We start from the raw sequence: 20354 nt of genomic DNA, 5'->3' as shown, positions 1-20354 counted from the left end.
TTTCAGGGCATTTACAGGTCACTTGCTGTTCCTTTTAAGGCATTTACAGGTCATTTTCTTTTGAGTTTGAGTCACTGCCTATTCATTTGGCTGATTCCCAGGTCACTTCCTGTTCTGTAACACAAAATAAACAGGAAGTGACCCATAAAATACCCCAAAATCAACAGGAAGTAACTGAAAATCAACAGGTAAATGATCTTAAATGGCCCAAAATTACCTCATTGCCTGGTATTGGCTGCCACTGACGGCCATAGACGTTCAATCCGTTTGAAGTGGGAGGGATGGCAGCGAATTCGTTCATTCGCTGCCACCCTCCCAGTTCAAATGGATTGGATGTCTACTAGTGATAAACTCATTCCAATTCACAGCAGAAGCTTGTTTTTCTGCTCATTAGTCGTTTGTAGAATATCATAGAATCGTGCGCTTCGTACCGCAAACCGTATCGTATAGTGAGGTACCAAGAGGTTCCCACTACTAATGGGAAGTAGAGCTGTCCAATAACGACTTAACGACCGATACCAATATTGTCCAACTCCAAAAAATCTGATACAGACATCAAACAGACACCGATATACGCGGTCATAAAATTAACGTGTTATTGCTAATTGTATTGTGATGTCCCACGGGATGCTATAATAATGTACATGTAACAAGGTTCAAGGTTTTCCTGAATAAAATAAACATACTGTGAAAAATAAGAGAACTTCAACTGAAATTATAGAAAATAATTGTCCCATATAAATAATAAGAATTGAAATGAGCCAAAATGTCCATAATTAAATAAATGGAATTATTCACAATTAAATCCCATTTACAGTAACTACCCAAAAAGAGCCACTAGGAAGTGACCAAAGCATTCCAAATACAGGACATACGATATGCCAATGCAATGACAATTCCCAAGATGTGTTTTGCTGGGCGTTTGAACAGATTTTTCTAGTTTATTACTTTTCCAATTTTCTTAGTGACTATTTCTTCCTGGAAACACATTAGTTATATGTCGTGAGTTTATAATTCATTATTATGTTTATGTGCCTCTCAACTCCATTGTCACATATTCCACAAGAATCTCTATGAACAGTTTGTCTGGTTTTCGCCCACTCCAAAGCAAAACAGCACTTGTCAAAATAACCAACGACCTCCTCATGCAGCCAACTTTGGACTCCTCACCATCCTGGACCTACAGTGCCTTGCAAAAGTATTCGGCCCCCTTGAACCTTGCAACCTTTCGCCACATTTCAGGCTTCAAACATAAAGATATAAAATTTTAATTTTTTGTCAAGAATCAACAACAAGTGGGACACAATCGTGAAGTGGAACAACATTTATTGGATAATTTAAACTTTTTTAACAAATAAAAAACTGAAAAGTGGGGCGTGCAATATTATTCGGCCCCCTTGCGTTAATATTTTGTAGCGCCACCTTTTGCTCCAATTACAGCTGCAAGTTGCTTGGGGTATGTTTCTATCAGTTTTGCACATCGAGAGACTGACATTCTTGCCCATTCTTCCTTGCAAAACAGCTCGAGCTCAGTGAGGTTGGATGGAGAGTGTTTGTTGTTGTTGTTTCTTCAGCTCTTTCCACAGATTCTCGATTGGATTCAGGTCTGGACTTTGACTTGGTCATTCTAACACCTGGATACGTTTATTTTTGAACCATTCCATTGTAGATTTGGCTTTATGTTTTGGATCATTGTCCTGTTGGAAGATAAATCTCCGTCCCAGTCTCAGGTCTTGTGCAGATACCAACAGGTTTTCTTCCAGAATGTTCCTGTATTTGGCTGCATCCATCTTCCCGTCAATTTTAACCATCTTCCCTGTCCCTGCTGAAGAAAAGCAGGCCCAAACCATGATGCTGCCACCACCATGTTTGACAGTGGGGACTGTGTGTTCAGGGTGATGAGCTGTGTTGCTTTTACGCCAAACATATCGTTTTGCATTGTGGCCAAAAAGTTCAATTTTGGTTTCATCTGACCAGAGCACCTTCTTCCACATGTTTGGTGTGTCTCCCAGGTGGCTTGTGGCAAACTTTAAACGAGACTTTTTATGGATATCTTTGAGAAATGGCTTTCTTCTTGCCACTCTTCCATAAAGGCCAGATTTGTGCAGTATACAACTGATTGTTGTCCTATGGACAGACTCTCCCACCTCAGCTGTAGATCTCTGCAGTTCATCCAGAGTGATCATGGGCCTCTTGGCTGCATCTCTGATCAGTTTTCTCCTTGTTTGAGAAGAAAGTTTGGAAGGACGGCCGGGTCTTGGTAGATTTGCAGTGGTCTGATGCTCCTTCCATTTCAATATGATGGCTTGCACAGTGCTCCTTGAGATGTTTAACGTTTGGGAAATCTTTTTGTATCCAAATCCGGCTTTAAACTTCTCCACAACAGTATCTCGGACCTGCCTGGTGTGTTCCTTGGTTTTCATTATGCTCTCTGCACTTTAAACAGAACCCTGAGACTATCACAGAGCAGGTGCATTTATACGGAGACTTGATTACACACAGGTGGATTCTATTTATCATCATCGGTCATTTAGGACAACATTGGATCATTCAGAGATCCTCACTGAACTTCTGGAGTGAGTTTGCTGCACTGAAAGTAAAGGGGCCGAATAATATTGCACGCCCCACTTTTCAGTTTTTTATTTGTTAAAAAAGTTTAAATTATCCAATAAATGTTGTTCCACTTCACGATTGTGTCCCACTTGTTGTTGATTCTTGACAAAAAAATTAAATTTCATATCATTATGTTTGAAACCTGAAATGTGGCGTAAGGTTGCAAGATTCAAGGGGGCCGAATACTTTTGCAAGGCACTGTATCTTCAGCTTTTGACACCATTAGTCCCGCCACCCTCCTCCACCGACTATCCACCATAGGCATTATCCACACCCCGTTGAGCTGGTTCTCTTCCTACCTTTCTGGACACACTATTTACAACTCAAGTTCCTTAAATCTACTCCGTCCCGCATTACCTCTGGTGTGCCTCAGGGCTCTGACCATTCATTCATTCATTTTCCATGCCGCTTTTCCTCACGAGGGTCGCGGAGGTGCTGGAGCCTATCCCAGCTAACTCGGGGCAGTAGGCAGGGGACACCCTGAACTGGTTGCCAGCCAATTGCAGGGCACAAGGAGACATACAACCATTCACGCACACACTCATACCTACGGACAATTTAGAGTGTTCAATCAGCCTACCAAGCATGTTTTTGGGATGTGGGAGGAAACCGGAGTTCCCGGAGGAAACCCACGCAGGCACGGGGAGAACATACAAACTCCACACAGGAAGGCCGAAGCCCGGGATTGAACCCTTGATCTTAGAACTGTGAGGCAGACGTGCTAACCACTCAGCCACCGTGCCACCTCTTCATCACCTACCTCCTTCTCATTGGCAACATTTTCCGTAAATTACTGCTACAGATAAAGATCCACGACTGACATCCAAATAAGTTCAAGTTGTCCTGCAGTCCGAGGGTAAAACAGTGTCAACCCGTACTATCCGTCGGCGTCTGAATGAAAAGGGACTCTATGGTAGGATACCCAGGACTTCTGACCCAGAGACATAAAAAAGCCAGGCTGGAGTTCGCCAAAACTTAACTGAGAAAGCCAAAATGTTTTGGAAGAATGTTCTCTGGTCAGATGAGACAAAAGTAGAGCTTTTTGGGAAAAGGCATCAACACAGTTTAAAGGGGAAAATACGAGGCCTTCAAAGAAAAGAACACGGTCCCCACAGTCAAACATGGTGGAGGTTCCCTGATGTTTTGGGGTTGCTTTGCTGTCTTTGGCACTGGACTGCTTGACCATGTGATTGACATTATGAAGTCTGAAGACTACCAACAAATTTTGCAGCATAATGTAGGGCCCAGTGTGACAAAGCTCAGTCTCCCTGCGGTCATGGGCCTTCCAGCAGGACAAGGACCCAAAACGCACTTCAAAAAGCACTACAAAATGGTTTGAAGGAAAGCACTGGAGACTTCTAAAGTGACCAGCAATGAGTCCAGACCTGAACCCCATTAAACACCTGTGGAAAGATCTGAAAATGGCAGTTTGGAGAAGGCACCCTTCGAATCTCAGAGACCTGGAGCAGTTGGCCATAGAAGAACGGTCTAAAATTCCAGCAGAGCATTGTTGTTCGCAGTTATTTTGTAAGGTTGTGCTACCAAGCATAAGGCTGAGGGTGCCAATACTTTTGTCCGGCCCATATTTGGATTTTTGCGTGAAATGATAATTATTTAATTTTTTTTCACATTCTCTTTTGTGTTCTTTCATTGCGAGCAAAATAAATGAAGACATTACTACCAAAGCATTTGTAATTGCAATCATTTTCTGGGAGGACTTGAGCATTATCTGACAGAATTGCAGGGGTGCCAATACTTTTGGCCAGCACTGTATACGAAGGCAGAAAGCTTCTACATTTACTTTACAGGCAATAAGCATATAAGCTCAAAAGCCATCATGAAAAATCTAAGTTAATATTACCTGAATTGCTTTTATCGGCTACCCAATAATTTCGGACAATTCTGCTAGGAATTGATCGAAAATAACCATCCAGGAAGTGACCCAGGAATCGTCCAAAATCAACTAAACAGCAACACGTATTAAAAACAAGTCACTTGATAAATTTACGATTCTCGTCTGTTCTTTTATAGAGGACAGAATCCAGAACAAAGTTGAGCTTTCACTCCAAATCTCCATCACATCTCAATAGTAACCAGACTTTCTTCAAAATGGTTTCATATGTGTCTTTATTGGCGTTCCATAAATACATAAACAACACAAAGAGGCAGGGAAAAACATGTCAATCTATTAATATCGCTCGATGGGTATCGTCTCAAAGCGCTGCGCCAGGAATTCACCGTCGTTGACGACGATCGAGCAATCAATGGCAGCCAATGGGTTAATAGTAAATTGTTAAAATTACATAATGTTGAAAAGTCTCACTCTATGCTTCAATTTGCATGTGACTTTTCTTGCGCTCTGGCAAGACAATCACAACTGGAATAGATATCATTTATTACTGTAATCCTATTATAAAACATTATTTTCAAGACTTCAACTGCTTGAAATCGTCATAGGTGAAAAACTCAGTCTTTACAGTGACTATCCGTCAAGTTTACAATAAGTTCTGATCAAATTGGGAATATGTAATTGTTCCCGAGTCCATTCAAAAGTCCTACGCGGAGCCTCCTCGCTCACCTCCATTTCCGCCACCGCGACCTGTCCGTAGCTCATGCCAAAACTTGACAAAAGGCTCCCGGTTCTTCCAAATGAGCTCATGGCCAAATAGGATGTACCAACTGGGGGAGGAAATGGAAAGATTCGAATAAAGCAAAATGCTGTTTTAAGAAAGGCAAAACAACGCAGGCATTTTGCGGCATGAACACATTTGAACTCACATGCCAAACATAGCGCCTCCTAAGTGAGCCGCGTGGTCGAAAAACCTCCAACCGAGTATCAAACCAGCTGTATCCATGGCAATAATTGCCTTCAGAGCCTGCACACATACAAGTGATGGAAAGACTGTATAGAGATGAATCAATGAGAGACATGTTTTAAATGAACTGACAGACAGTCTTACATTGGCAGCACTAAATGTGAACATTGGGAGGAAGATGATGGCCAGTTTGGCCTCAGGAATTTTGGTGCAAACTGCAGCCAGGATGGTCATGATGGCACCTGACTGAAAATGCACATAAACAACCAATTTATAATGTATTTGTGGCAATGAGGCTTGACGACACAGGAAGTAGCTCACAGCTCCCAGCGAAGGGCCGAACCTCCCGGTGGCCATTTTGCACACGTAGCTGCAGAAGGTGGAAATGACGCCTGAGCAAACACACAAAACCATTGGATAACTCAATAAGATAATTTGATTAGATTGAGGACTAAGAAAGAAAGAGTATTTAGTTTTTTTTTCTTAAAAAATATGATTTAGAAATTTAAAAAATGAGATTTTTTTTTTAGTTTTACATTCCATTACGTTAAGTTTAAAACAGTGTAATTTCTGGACTATGAGCATACCTGTCAAGTTGTACGGTTTCGGCGTAATTCGTACAAGCAAGCACTGATTTTTAAATGTGTACGCCGTTTTCATGCATTACAATTTTTTTTTCTCCGTTCGGATTTTGTCATTGTTTCGGCAACGAGACAATGTGCGTTACTACATTGGTTGAATGACGCAAGAAAAGTCAGACACTGAGAGCGAAGTGTTGTTGCTGTTGCAAACGTGATGCTAGGCGGCTCCAATATTTCCTGACTGTAGCCGACAGCCTACAAACTACGCCTAGATATCTCATGCATATAGAACTACCGTATTAGCCCGAATATAAGACGGCCCTGATTATAAGACGACCCCCTCTTTTTCAAGACTCAAGTTTGAAAAAATACTTTTTGAACACCAAATTATTTTTTATACAGAAAATAATTACAGTACATCCGAAACAAATGATTATAACAATATATTTGAGAGAAAAAGCATGCTCTGCTGACGTAATTATATGTCGACGCGAACTCATACCAATGCAGTGCTATACAGACCAGCTAATGTCTGCATCCAGTATTCAGGGCAGTTCTCACTGTCTCATCACTGTTTGTCTCTTATACATGCATTGCTTGTGAGTTGCATTCTTTCTTTGTATATATTCATGAGCATTGTGTAATTATTGGTGATGTACATTTCATTTTGTTTACATATATGGTGCAATTTAGTTAATTGTTTGTGGCTTGTGAACGAATTGCCCAGTGCTACTGCTCAAATGGAAACGTCTGTGAATACTTTGCGTTATTTTGTGACTTGTGCAAGTTATTGACACAATGTTTATTATTTTCAGTTTTACAATAATCAGAAACGTGCCCCTGTCAAGAGAATTGATGACTACAGTAAAGCCCATTCAACTTTGCCTCAACGTCTGATTCCTCTTTGGAGCTTCTGTTGTTCGCTATCTGTCAATTTGTGTACTCACACACATTGAGCACAGAATACAGAGCAAAAATAATATTCCTATCCCTCAAAAAAATAATGTTCACAAAAAGAAAAGCGCTTCTATCTGTATTAATGATGCTCAGACTTTAGCTGTCGTTTAGCTCGACAAATAGACTGAATGGGAATATTCAGTCACAATATACAAACGATCAGACGTCTCATACGTTGTAAAGCCAGCACTCAAATGATTGATGTACAATGGATGGACAAGGTGACAGGGAACTACGGCATCGGTCGAGGGACAAAACACACTCATTGGCTTGCTTTAGTAATTTAAAACTCGCCATTGACACCTTGTGATGTATTTCAATCACTACCTTACGTAGTTAAAGACACTGTGGAAAAACGGCAGGGAGTACATGTGACGTCACCGCTCTGCGATATCAACAATGGCGAGCTACTAGTTTATTTTGTGATTGAAAATTTTACAACTTTTATCAAAACGAAAACATTAAGGGGGGTTTTAATATAAAATTTCTATAACTTGTACTAACATTTATCTTTTAAGAACTACAAGTCTTTCTATTCATGGATCGCTTTAACAGAATGTTAATAATGTTAATGCCATAAACAAATACAGTACTTATGTACAGTATGCTGAATGCATATATTCGTCTTATGTCTTATCTTTCCATTCCAACAATAATTTAAAGAAAAAAGTTGGCATATTTTATAGATAGTTTGAATTGCGATTAATTACGATTAATTAATTTTTAGGCTGTGATTTACTCGATTAAAAATTTTAATCATTTGACAGCCCTAGAATAAATACATTGAATTTTTTGGGGGGTGGTTGGGGGGTGGGGTGGGGGTGCTACTTCACGGTTTTTACTTATCGCAGCGGGTTCTGGTCCCAATTAACAGCGAAAATCGAGGGATCACTGTATATATATATCCAAGACATGTTTTAAATGTTTTTACACCAAAGTATAATAATAAAAAAAAAAAATTGTATATCAATATTTTAATAAATGGTTTTCAAGCACTTCAAATGTAATAATTATGATAAGTTTTAAACATGATACTATTCCATCGAAGTATTTTTAAACACAAATAAAGCAGAAAAATGCTTGGTTTTATTAAATGCTTCATTGAATGAATCCACTCAAATACAAGATGTTCCCTCACACTCAATAAGTTGCCACAGCAAGTGTTAAGTTAAATGATGATTGACACATGCGGCACTTTGATCTTGCCGGAGAAGCGAACTTCAAACATGAAACGTCTGTCAACCCTCATTTACCTTAATAAGCAACGCCAGTGCACTCACTGCCTGACCAAAAAAGAGTAGGGAGAGGGAGGGAGAGTGAGACGACGCGATTGGCTCGGGACAGCTCATCTGTTTTTTTTTTTTTTTTTTTTTTTAAATTGAAGAACAATCCGCGATGGACTGAGGGTGCGAAGTTTGAAGCGCAAAGTAGCGCGGGTTCACTGTATTTTTTTTTTTTTTAATTCAAAATATGACTTAGGAATTTTAAAAAGGAGAAATTTTTATTTTTACATTCAATTACATTGTATTTAATACACAAAAATTGTGTAATTTCTGGACTATGAGCCACAATTTTTTTCCTCTGCTTTCATTTTTTTGGGGTTTAAATTTGTAATAATTCATACATCAAATATATAAATATATACAGGAATTATTAATCTATTTTACACATTAAAAAAAAAAAATATTTAAGCACATTGTGTAAAATTTGGTGGTTGTGCTTTCAATGAATATGTCCTATTACAAAGCTCAAAATAGAGGATTTGGAGATTTCTTTTTAATTGGAAAATTGCAGAAAAGCTTCAATCCCACGTTGTAGCTTCCACTGTACCTAACACTTCTGAAGATTATTTTCCCCATTTTTGGCTTCATCTTTTTAATTGAAAAGAGAAACAAACCCAAGAAAAATGAAGATATAAACTAGAGATTGACAAATATGTTTTTTTCAGGACCGATACTGATTATTAGTAGTTAGAGGGTGCCTAAATTTACGCACCGGCCTATTCTTGTTTAAATAATTATTACACAATTTCCGTCTATCCTATAAACTTCATTTCACTTCTCAAACATTACTATGTTCATCTGCTATATGATATATTTAACTGAAAAGTTTATCCAAACAATTAGTGATATACATAGAATTTTTTTTTTAATTATCAGGAGCGTGCAAATTTTTGCATACCACTGTAGTTGGTAATAAATTTAATAATAGTTTTTGATCAGCCAATTAAACATGGCAATCTTAATTTGAACCAAAAACGATGCACAGGATAAATGCTTATAAATACTATGTAACTTCTATCATTGTTTCCCATCATAATATCAGATGTTTGCATGTTAATTTTGAATAATAATAAGTGAAATTGGTCTTCTTTCATTGAGAAGTACAGCAAGTGGAATATATTAACTGTTAAGAGTCTCAAAATAGACAATTTGAGAAGTTTTTAAACAACGTGCGTGTTGGATTTTTTACCAGCTGACAAGTAGACAGCCACAAACTGCTCCCTTCCCAACATGGAGACGGCGCTAGTGGAGAAGCTCCATAGGACGTACATGTTGGCGGCCATGTGGAAGAAGGACACGTGGCTGAAGGTGGACAGCACCATGGGTGCGCACAACGTCCCTGGAATCAAACACACATGCACAGTACATCAAAACAAATATGTCGTTTATTAATCTTTTAAAGTGCCAATAATGATGTTTATCTGACTGGAGGCGGAGTCTGCGGTGAAATACTTGAACATGGAGCGCTGCAGACGTGGAACTCGCCAGCAGCAGAACACCACGGCATTGGCGGCCAGAATAGCTATGGGAAAAACACTGTGGAAATCAGCTCTACGGAGAATGAAGTGAAAGTACAACCCAATGTTCATGACGTATAGCGAGCAGTCAGCTCACCTGTTACCGTCCTCTGTCCCTCACTCAAAGTGTTCCACCAATGGTTGACCTGAAATACAAACCGCTAATTGATTACATACAGATACAGACTGAAAGACAGACAGAAATGAATACATAACTGCACAGGCAAACTAATGACCAAAATATGAATAAAACTGAAGGCCTTTTCACACTAGCATCAGCCCAGCTTGAAGAGCAGTCCACAGCAAGCGCAAAACGGGAGGAGCCACGTAGCCTGACGAAGACACTGTCAGGAAGTGAAAAGCGGCAAGTATATTTACTCCCCGGGTGAAGAACGAGTTCTGTTCCTACACTGGTGAAGTAACCCGAATTTCTGCAAAAGTCGGAATTACTGGTGTACGGTAATTATCGGTCCGATAATAGGAATTATGACGTCATCCCAAATAATCCAACAATATTAGTAATAGGACCGATAATATACAGTGGGGAGAGCAAGTATTTGACACACTTTTTCCCATTGGCAGTGTATCAAATACTTGTTCTCCCCACTGTATACTGTGCTTGCTTTGCAGTTTACACTCTAGTATGGGAAATCAGTTGACTATTTGCGGGGCATTGCTCCCACCTGCTGGTCAGAATAATTCGCTGCATCTATTTTTTGTTACGGTAGTTTGGTTCATTCACTTACACATTGCGGTGTCTAGCGGTAGCATTGACAACCTTGCCTTACCGTTACGTTTCCGCCTCGGAAATGTATGTCGGTAAGTATTTTTTGTTTAGTATAACATATACAGTGCCTTGCAAAAGTATTCGGCCCCCTTGAATCTTGCAACCTTTCGCCACATTTCAGGCTTCAAACATAAAGATATGAAATTTAATTTTTTTGTCAAGAATCAACAACAAATGGGACACAATCGTGAAGTGGAACAACATTTATTGGATAATTTAAACTTTTTTAACAAATAAAAAACTGAAAAGTGGGGCGTGCAATATTATTCGGCCCCCTTGCGTTAATACTTTGTAGCGCCACCTTTTGCTCCAATTACAGCTGCAAGTCGCTTTGGGTATGTTTCTGTCAGTTTTGCACATCGAGAGACTGACATTCTTGCCCATTCTTCCTTCCAAAACAGCTCGAGCTCAGTGAGGTTGAATGGAGAGTGTTTGTGAACAGCAGTCTGTGTCCCACTTGTTGTTGATTCTTGACAAAAAATTAAAATTAAAATCTTTATGTTTGAAGCCTGAAATGTGGCGAAAGGTTGCAAGGTTCAAGGGGGCCGAATACTTTTGCAAGGCACTGTAGATGTGCAATATATGTTTACTTCTGTGGTGAAGGGTCATATGTACAGAACTTCATAAGTTGTCGTGTTATAGAAGTCAGCCAATGCTTTAGTAGCTCAAGCTAGTGTGCTATGCTATACATATAATAGTTGTGTATATAAGTGTATGGTGCAGTTTGTTGTATAGTATTGAATATGTGTATTTTTCTGTTGCACTTTCACAATATTAAGACGAGTGTCTGAAAGCCTGATAGCACAGATATACGTACGCCCTTCTGCCATTGGATGCGTTGACGTCAGCGCGGCGGCACTCTGAAAATAGAGCAAGGCTCTATTTTGGGCCCAGCCTCTTGGCACAAATTCATTAAAACTTGCAGTTCTGCCCAAAACGGCTGCACACCGCTCACTTTCGCCGAAAAATTCCCTCTCACCTACACAATGAAACGGTTGCTGCTGAAACTTTCACAGTAGGCTGCCGATAGTTTGAAATAAAGATGATCCAAAAAATGGATTATTAGATGCATCGACAGACACGTGACGAGTCGATTACGATTCATAGATGTTCAAAAACGAGGATTTTTCCCTAATAACTTTATGAGAGCCGCTTGTAGCGGACAGAAATTCAAAACACGTCTACCGTCCGGACACCTTTAACAGACGCACGCACAACGTTGGCTGTGAAGAGAATGCAACCGGCCGCCAGGGGGCAGTGCCTTTCTATAGGAACGTTACTTCTCCATTTACCATTTACTGATAGGGGGAGAGTGAGTAATTGGGAAAAGAGATACTGTAGTTCGTTACTCCTTGTCTTTAAGTTGTCAAGTTTAAGTTGTGTAAGGTTCAAGTCGTGTTAATAGGAAAAAGTCCCTAGTGTTTTGCTAAGTCCAGTGTCCGACTGTTTAGCCTTTATTATTGTTGTTTTTGAAATGTTAACAGTTAGCGCCTAGCGCTAAGCTAATCAGCAAATTTGCTAACATGTATTTCTTAGGGCTGTCAAACGATTAAAATTTTTAATCGAGTTAATTACTGCTTAAAAATTAATTAATCGTAATTAATCGCAATTAATCGCAATTCAAACCATCTATAAAATATGCCATATTTTTCTGTAAATTATATATATATTCTGTAAAATAATTTGTTGGAATGGAAAGATAAGACACAAGATGGATATATACATTCAACATACGGTACATAAGGACTGTAGTGGGCATTTCACTCTGTCATTTAAATCTGTCTATGCTGTCCTCACTCCGAAGCGTCTACTTTTTCCAAAGCTAGACAGCTAGTGAACGACGCCTTAATAATCAGACTTCTTCCTTTTTCATCTGATTTATTAATAAAATGGCCTCAAACCACTGTCCTCTTTAGACCGTAGTGAAACCTAAAAAAAAAGTACACAAGCATTGAATTAGCAACAACGTTAGCTTAGCACGCTATACAGGTTCACTAAACATAAACAAAAAGCGTCTCATACAAAAAATATAACATTTCGCTTACTAACATAATATTTACATTCTTTACAACACCCATACTTACGGACAAATCTTGTCCAAGGATCATATAAGCACAACATTACAATGGAGGCGTCAGCCCGAGATGTCGTGCAGCCATAGTGAACTGGCAAGAAAGCAATAAACCATGTCGCAAAGCGACCACAAGAGTTCGCTGTTAGACAGCAGTAAAAACCTTGCTGTAAAACTTACCAAAAGGCAGAATACTGTCTGAGCGGGACATGTGCGTTAATTGCGTCAAATATTTTAACGTGATTAATTTAAAAAATTAATTACCGCGCGTTAACGCGATAATTTTGACAGCCCTAGTATTTCTATGTCCATTTGTGCGTTGTTTGTTGGTCTCCAAAAATTGCTCCAGATGCAGATCGTTTAAAAACAGGATTAAGTACAGCGGTAACACTACAAACATGTGAAATGGAACAAAAATCTGTGAAAACAAAGTATATTGGTTAAAAGAAGCCTTATTTCTCAAGACACATTGTTTGTTTCCAGAAAATGTGGAATTCATTCCACCGGTGTAAATTTTATTGTATTGTTGAGAGAAATAAGTACTGTCTTAGAAACAGCTGAGGTTTTTGCACCTTCTTGTTGTATATGCATGTTGAGGAATACTGTAAGTACTGCCTTTAAAAATGGTTAATATTTTTGCACTTTCTTGTGTTTGGGAAAAAAAAAAAAAAAAAAAAAGCAGTTTAAGGGCAGCTTTTTGTTGTATGGGCATGTTTCCATTGTTCCTGTTGAATCATTAGGATATTTTAAATAATTAATGGACATAAATTAAATTTGTTTGGCTACTTTATTAATCAGTAATGTATGACACATCGATAATCGTGATAATCGTGATCATAGTCAATACTGTGATCATCGTTCAATAATCGAATCGTAGCACCCTGAATCGTAATTGAATCGAATCGAATTATGGGGTGCCCAAGATGGCATACCCCTAGTTTGAAATTGTCTTAATAATGTTTTCATCTGCCAAAAACAATACTGATCTGAGTGGGGGGTCCGGGCGTCAATTGGTCGACAGGCTCACCTCCTTACGAACGTCCCCTCGCTTCTGCGGCCGCACCCTCTCCAGCCAATCGGCTCGTAGCTCGTTGAAGTAGCTCTGCACGCGAGACTTGAGCGACTCGTACTGCCAGATAGCCGCTGAGCCAAAGGAGCAGCCTGTAAACTGACAGGAAGTCAGCACACTACTAGTTCTTCTACGACTTATTTTCTGAAATATATCCGTATTTGATTATGTAGCGCTACCTACCCCCACAGTGAAGAGCAGCGGGCGCACCAGACGTCCGAAGGCTCGTGGCGAGCCTGACGACGGAGGGGGAGGCGCTGATGCCCAATGAGGGCTTGACGTCTGCCGGTTGGACGCCACTTCCGACGAGTCTAAGTGTCCGAGTTCATCCTCCACTTTTTTGCTTTCAGGTTTCCTGGCGACCTTTCGGAAGCCGGAACGCTGCTGAAAGTTTTGTGTCCACCTGCTACACAAATGCAGAAAACAACACAAAAACTTTTTTTTTTGAATGCACAAAGAAACCAGTGTATACAAAAAAAAAAGACAAGGGATATACTGCTGGCTAAAAATTATTGGCACCCCGCAATCCTGTCAGATAATGCTCAATTTCTCCCAGAAAATGATTGTAATTACAAATGCTTTGGTAGTAATATCGTCATTTATTTTGCACACAATGAAAAAAAAACAGAAAAGAATGAAAAAAAAATTCAATCATTATCATTTTACACAAAACTCCAAAAATGGTCCGGACAAAAAGTATTGGCACCTTCAGCCTAATATTTGGTAGCACAACCTTTAGACAAAATAACAGCGAACAACTACTTCCAGTATCCATTACAGAGTTTCTTAAAATGCTCTGCTGGAATTTTAGACCATTCTTCTTTGGCCAACTGCTCCAGGTCTCTGAGATTTGAAGGTGCCTTCTCAAAACCACCATTTTCAGATCCCTCCACAGGTGTTCTATGGGATTCAGGTCTGGACTCATTGCTGGCCACTTTGGAAGTCTCCAGTGCTTTCTCTCAAACCATTTTCTAGTTCTTTTTGAAGTGTCATTGTCCTGCTGGAAGACCCATGACCTCTGAGGGAGACCCAGCTTTCTCACACTGGGCCCTACATTATGCTGCAAAATTTGTTGGTAGTCTTCGGACTTCATAATGCAATGCACACGGTCAAGGAGTCCAGTGCCAGAGGCAGCAAAGCAACCCTAAAACATCAGAGAACCTCCGCCATGTTTGACTGTGAGGACCATGTTCTTTTCTTTGAAGGCCGTGCTTTTTTCCCCCCTGTAAACTCTATGTTGATGCATTTTCCCAAAAAGCTCTACTTTTGTCTCATCTGACCACAGAATATTCGTCAAAAACATTTTTGGCTTTCTCAAGTAAGTTTTGGCAAACTCCAGCCTGGCTTTTTTATGTCTCTGGGTCAGAATTTGAGTCTTCCTGGATTACCTACCATAGAGTCCTTTTTCATTCACACACCGACGGATAGTACGAGTTGACACTGTTGAACCATCGGACTGCTGGACAGCTTGAACTTGTTTGGATATTAGTCGAGTTTCTTTATCCACCATCCGCACAATCTTTAGTTGAGATCTCTCGTCAAATTTTCTTTTCCGTCCACATCTAGGGAGGCTAGCCACAGCGCCGTGGGCTTTACACTTATTGATGATGCTGCGCACGGTTGACACAGGAACATTCAGGTCTTTGGAAATGGACTTGCAGCCTTGAGATTTCCCATGCTTCCTCACAATTTTGCTTCTCAAGTCCTCAGACAGCTCTTAGGTCTTCTTTCATTTTTCCATGCTCAATGTGGTACAAACAAAGACAGAGGTTGAGTCAACTTTAATCCATTTTAACTGGCTGTAAGTATGATTTAGCTATTGCCGCCACCAGTTATGTGCTACAGGTAAGTAACAGGTACTGTTAATTACACAAATTAGAGAAGCATCACAAGATTTTTCAAATGGTGCCAATACTTTTGTCCGGCCCATTTTTGGAGTTTTGTGTGAAATGATAACGATTCCGTTTTTTTTCCCAATCTCTTTTGTGTTTCTTATTGCAAGCACAATAAATGAAGATCTTACTAACAAAGCATTTGTAATTGCAATCAACTTACAGGAGACATTGAGCATTATCTGACAGAATTGCAGGGGGGCCAATACTTTTGGCCAGCAGTGTAATTATCATGGGATTTCGCAAGGTACTCAAGCGCAAACATGCATATTCCAAGCAGATAACATGACAAAGAACTAAAGATGCACTGATCATCACCGATCAATCGGGGACTATTTCATAAATTTTGGGGGATCGATGATCAGTTGATCACTAAAAATACATCCATTCTTGTTCTCTGATAGCTCATTAGCCAGCTAGCATTTGGTCATGGAAATTTGTGATCATTATGACCATAAAAGTGTTGTGTATTTTCATACTCACATGACAGCGACAAAATGTTTACAATTGTTGTAGGGCTGCAGCTATCGAATATTTTAGTAATCGAGTAATCGACTGAAAATTCTATCGATTAATCGAGTAATCGGATAAAACAAATATATTTTCAGGTGAAGAGCAATTATAGATATACATGAGAAAACAAGACATTTTATCATTTTCAGTCAATCAATGTCTTTATTTTTGATGTATATTGTTGAAAACAGCCAACAATTGCATCTCAGATGTAACTAGAATTTTAAAAAATGACTAATTCACTGCTTTCACTCAAAAAAACCTTTAGATCTTATTTTAAAAAAGTATATACACACCTAAAAATGCCTTTACGCTTGATAACACACATAACTTAAAAGTTAGGATTTTTTCCCACGTTTTTCAAATGAATTTCTATTTGTGTCAAGCCATTTTTAAGTTCTAGTTAAGTTTTAAGTTAGTCTAAACTGTAAGTCCTGATAGGATTTTGAGTTTTTGCACTGTTCAAAATAAATGTATGATACAGGCTGTATTGGAGCACATTAGGGACTAGTGCTACTTGGTGTTTTATCCAGCAATGACTACTGAGCTAAAATTGATAGTTAGCATTATTGAGTTTTTATTTGACACCCTCATCACTCCACAACGCTATGTTATGTTAAAGCCTGTATGTAAGACACGTTAGCCACGCATCGAAAGTGGTCTTAATTAATTGAAACCTAGCCCTCCGCAGGGCTAACGTAAGGTGAGCTAGTAGTGACAGTAACGTTAATCTTATATATTAGCGCTTAGCGCTCTTTATTAGCGCTTAGCGCTCTACTGCTTTAAGATGGCGGCTGTTTGCTAACGCTGCCCAGACGCGGCCTAGTCTGTCATTGTGCATCTAGTTCAACATACATGTGATCTCTATGAGACTCATTGGACGCCACCTGCAACTAACGTAGCATGTGCGGGCTAGTATTTAGCAACGTCGGCGTCGTTTGTAGCGGTTGTCGGCTGCAGTAAGTTTTTTTTTTTTTTGCTTCTTCCTCTACGCACGTGACACCAGCGCGTTGTCCCGCATTAAAAGTAGTCCGAGCAAAACGTGATGCTTAGAGCTGTCAAAATAAACGATTACTCGAGGTGAATAAAATTACTCGGATCAGTTTTTAAACTCGAGTTACTCGAGTTGCTCGAGTATTCGTTTCAGCTCTAAATTGTTGTCTTTAAGGCTGCAACGCATTTGATAATCGATTTTTGCCGGCAGCAATGAGCAGTCCCGTTTGGGTCTTTGTAATGTTAGGCTGTGTGCACACATCACAGTTTCGAGCAAGAGAGAGAGAGTTCACTGCTCGTCTGCTACACTCAGGTTGGGTTGCTGAATCAATAACTTTACAAAGTGTCGAGAGTTAGACCGTCTTGTGTATTGTTAGATCCAGTGTGCCTCTGTCAGCTGTGAGTAAATGAAGCCAATTGTATTGTTTGTATTTTTTTGTTGATGAGACTTCACTACGTAGCACAGAGCGCTAAGCAAGTTAGCAAATATGCTAATGAGTGTCTTAAGTGTCTGTATTGTGTTTTGGAGAAGCATATTAGCACTTGAGTTATTGTTAGATTGTAAAGTATCATTTCTTTTTATAAAGAAACCACACACGCAAACTAATTCAAATAACAGCTTAGAGCAGACATGTCCAAAGTCCGGGGGCACCAAATGCAGCCCGTGGTCAAATTTCATCCGGCCCCCAGTCTTTGTCATAAAATCAATAACGTCTGGCCCACGCAGACTTAATAAATTGGTCAGCAGTACTGCAACCAGCATATGAAGTAGCTTACACACAAAATGCTGCTCCTCATTTACCCACTAAAAGGCAGCAGCACTTTAACCCTTTATTGCCAAATGTATCGCATTTGATATACCTAAAATTTCATGATTTTGAGACTAATTTAGAATTTTGACATTTCTTTTTGGAAAGAAAAAATGGTGGATGCAAGTCAACACATGCATCTGCAGGTTCCATGAAAAAAAAAAAGGTTTAACATGGGTTATAGATATTAGAGCGCTTATTACACATATACATTTTCATTTTACAAATTTGAAAAATAGGTTTCATTAGGACCTTATTTTTCAAATTTTGGGATTCTCTGATAATTGCTTCATGTTGCAGGTGTTTAAGGGCTAAGCAACATTACTCCGTGAGACCCATTACTTCCATTTTCTAAAATGACGACAATCAACAAAAAAAAGAAAGTTGACTGTGACGGCCGACGCTTCAAGGATAGGTGGAAATTGGACTATTTCTTCACTAAAATACGAAACAACTGTGTCTTGCATCATTTGCAAAGAGGCAGTCGCTGTTTTTAAAGATTTCAATATGAGGCGATATTACCAAACAAGACACGCTGACATGTACGACAAGATTACAAGGAAGATACGCAGCGAGAAATTGAAGCAACTTGAAGCTAGTTTAATTTCACAGCAGTAGGATTTCGCAAGAGCCCGAGATTCGAAAGAGAACGCCACAAAGACTAGTTGCGAGATTGTTGAAATTATTCATTAAAAAAATAATAAAGCAAATGTGACACACTGAATGCTTGCTAAATTTTGCTTAAATATATTGTTCTACGTAAAGAACGTCAGCCTAGGTCGGCCCCCCCCATTTTTACCACGCCAAATCTGGCCCCTTTTGCAAAAAGTTTAGACACCCCTGGCTTAGTCTCCCCTACTTTCCTTTCAACACAAGCTCCCATTCGAACTGTAAATTGTCATACAAGAGAGTGTGCTTTGAAATTGGATTTGATTGCATTTATGAACAACTGTTTGATAAAGACAATTGATTCATTGCAGTCTGCCTCCTCCTTATTCGATTTTGTTGTTTAGTTTGTTTAAAGAAAATAAATATATCAGAAAAAAAGTCAATCAGTCGCACTTTTTTTATTTGAATGAGCAGGACTTTTGTATGATTTGTGTACTGAAAAATTCTTTTTATGTTTTAAACTTAGAACCTTTATTAAAAATTAAGTTTAAACAGTACAGTTGTGGACTACAGTTAAGTCAGGAAGCTGTAATCAAATTTTATTTTTTTAAGGAAATGGTCATCCATTATGTCTTCATTGTTACTTACATGCCTGAAACAACAAGTTTAATGTGAAGGTAATTGAAAAAAGTGACTTATTTGATTAATCGTTTAATTAATCATCGGATTAATCTATTAGAAAAATAATCGTTAGTTGATTGTTGAAAAGTAGAAGGCAAATATTTAATTTGAAATAATTTACTACTTAGTCTAATGTCTAAATGCCTTATACTGTATTCCTAAAATATTTGAAATATTAAAGCTGACTTTTCAATCAATGACAAAATAAGGAATGAGAAGAAAAATGTGTAAAATATTCAGAATTTTGTAATGGAAAATGTAAAGCAACGCAATATTTGGGAATGTAAAAAATATTCCAAGAATTAACTCAAAGGTTTGGACTAGTTTGGCTGTGTTTAAATTATGGAATGATGAGCTAAATGTGTACATTTCCCGATTGTAACAATTACTTGGAATTATGAAATTATGAAAATTATCCATTTAGGAAATGTGGAAAATCATTTTCAAGGTGAACGAATGAGTTCCAACATGCACAGAAGCAATAGAATGGCGAAAATTGGGGAAATTATTTTTTGCAATCTTTCCTATAGCGTTGAAATAATTAATAAACTATTAAGACATGTCAAAGTAACTTTTGAAACATGGCCAGCTCTCAATCTAGACATCCTTAGCCGGCTAAGCAAACTGGCGAGCACACTTTAATTCCGCTGTTCTAAGAAGCTAGTGAAGACACGCGACAGTCTGCCTGTTTGACAGCCGACCGGGCCTCCTTTTCTTCGGCTTCGTCTCTCACCTGCCTCCCCTGACGCTCCAGAGAACGTCCACACCGGTCCGATTGAACAGGACGGCGTAGTTTCTCCACGCCGCCATGTTGGAGACACTGTTCAATTCCGGGCCAGGGATGATAAAGTGTAGGGAGGTTATTCAGCAATAACTAGAGCGACATCTAGAGGATAAAGTATGAACCGCTATAATAACAAAATATAAAAGAGTGAAGGTAGCGTTCGACAAACAGCGGATTGTCACATCTGCCAAAACCTTCACAGTAAAATCATCTCGGCGTTCGTTCTGTGAAATTTATTGGACGTTTACGTCATATTAATATAAATTTTACTTTTTATTATAACTTGTCTGATAAAAAGCAATTTTTCTTTCGTTCTTTTTATACACTTGACACGCTATCGACTCCACTCGTGACTTTATTTTAATGTAAACGGAAGTGC

The 20354-nt window shown here is 39.0% G+C and overlaps 1 protein-coding gene across 1 annotated transcript; it reads right to left on the bottom strand.

Moving 5' to 3' along the window:
- Positions 1-4637: 4637 nt before the first annotated feature.
- Positions 4638-20054, bottom strand: LOC130917556 (presenilins-associated rhomboid-like protein, mitochondrial). Its single transcript, XM_057839101.1, has 10 exons — positions 19925-20054; positions 13878-14100; positions 13653-13793; positions 9865-9913; positions 9677-9772; positions 9440-9589; positions 5751-5821; positions 5574-5675; positions 5392-5489; positions 4638-5292 (listed from the first exon to the last, which is right to left on the bottom strand). Exons 1-10 carry the CDS (start codon positions 19999-20001, stop codon positions 5169-5171), a joined length of 1131 nt encoding a protein of 376 aa, XP_057695084.1. The 5' UTR covers positions 20002-20054; the 3' UTR covers positions 4638-5168.
- Positions 20055-20354: the final 300 nt, after the last annotated feature.

The sequence above is a fragment of the Corythoichthys intestinalis genome, chromosome 6, assembly GCF_030265065.1.
Source record: "Corythoichthys intestinalis isolate RoL2023-P3 chromosome 6, ASM3026506v1, whole genome shotgun sequence".
In the NCBI taxonomy this organism is placed as follows: Eukaryota; Metazoa; Chordata; class Actinopteri; order Syngnathiformes; family Syngnathidae; genus Corythoichthys; species Corythoichthys intestinalis.
Note: the sequence above shows the minus strand (reverse complement) of the source record. Positions and strands in the feature narration are given on the sequence as shown.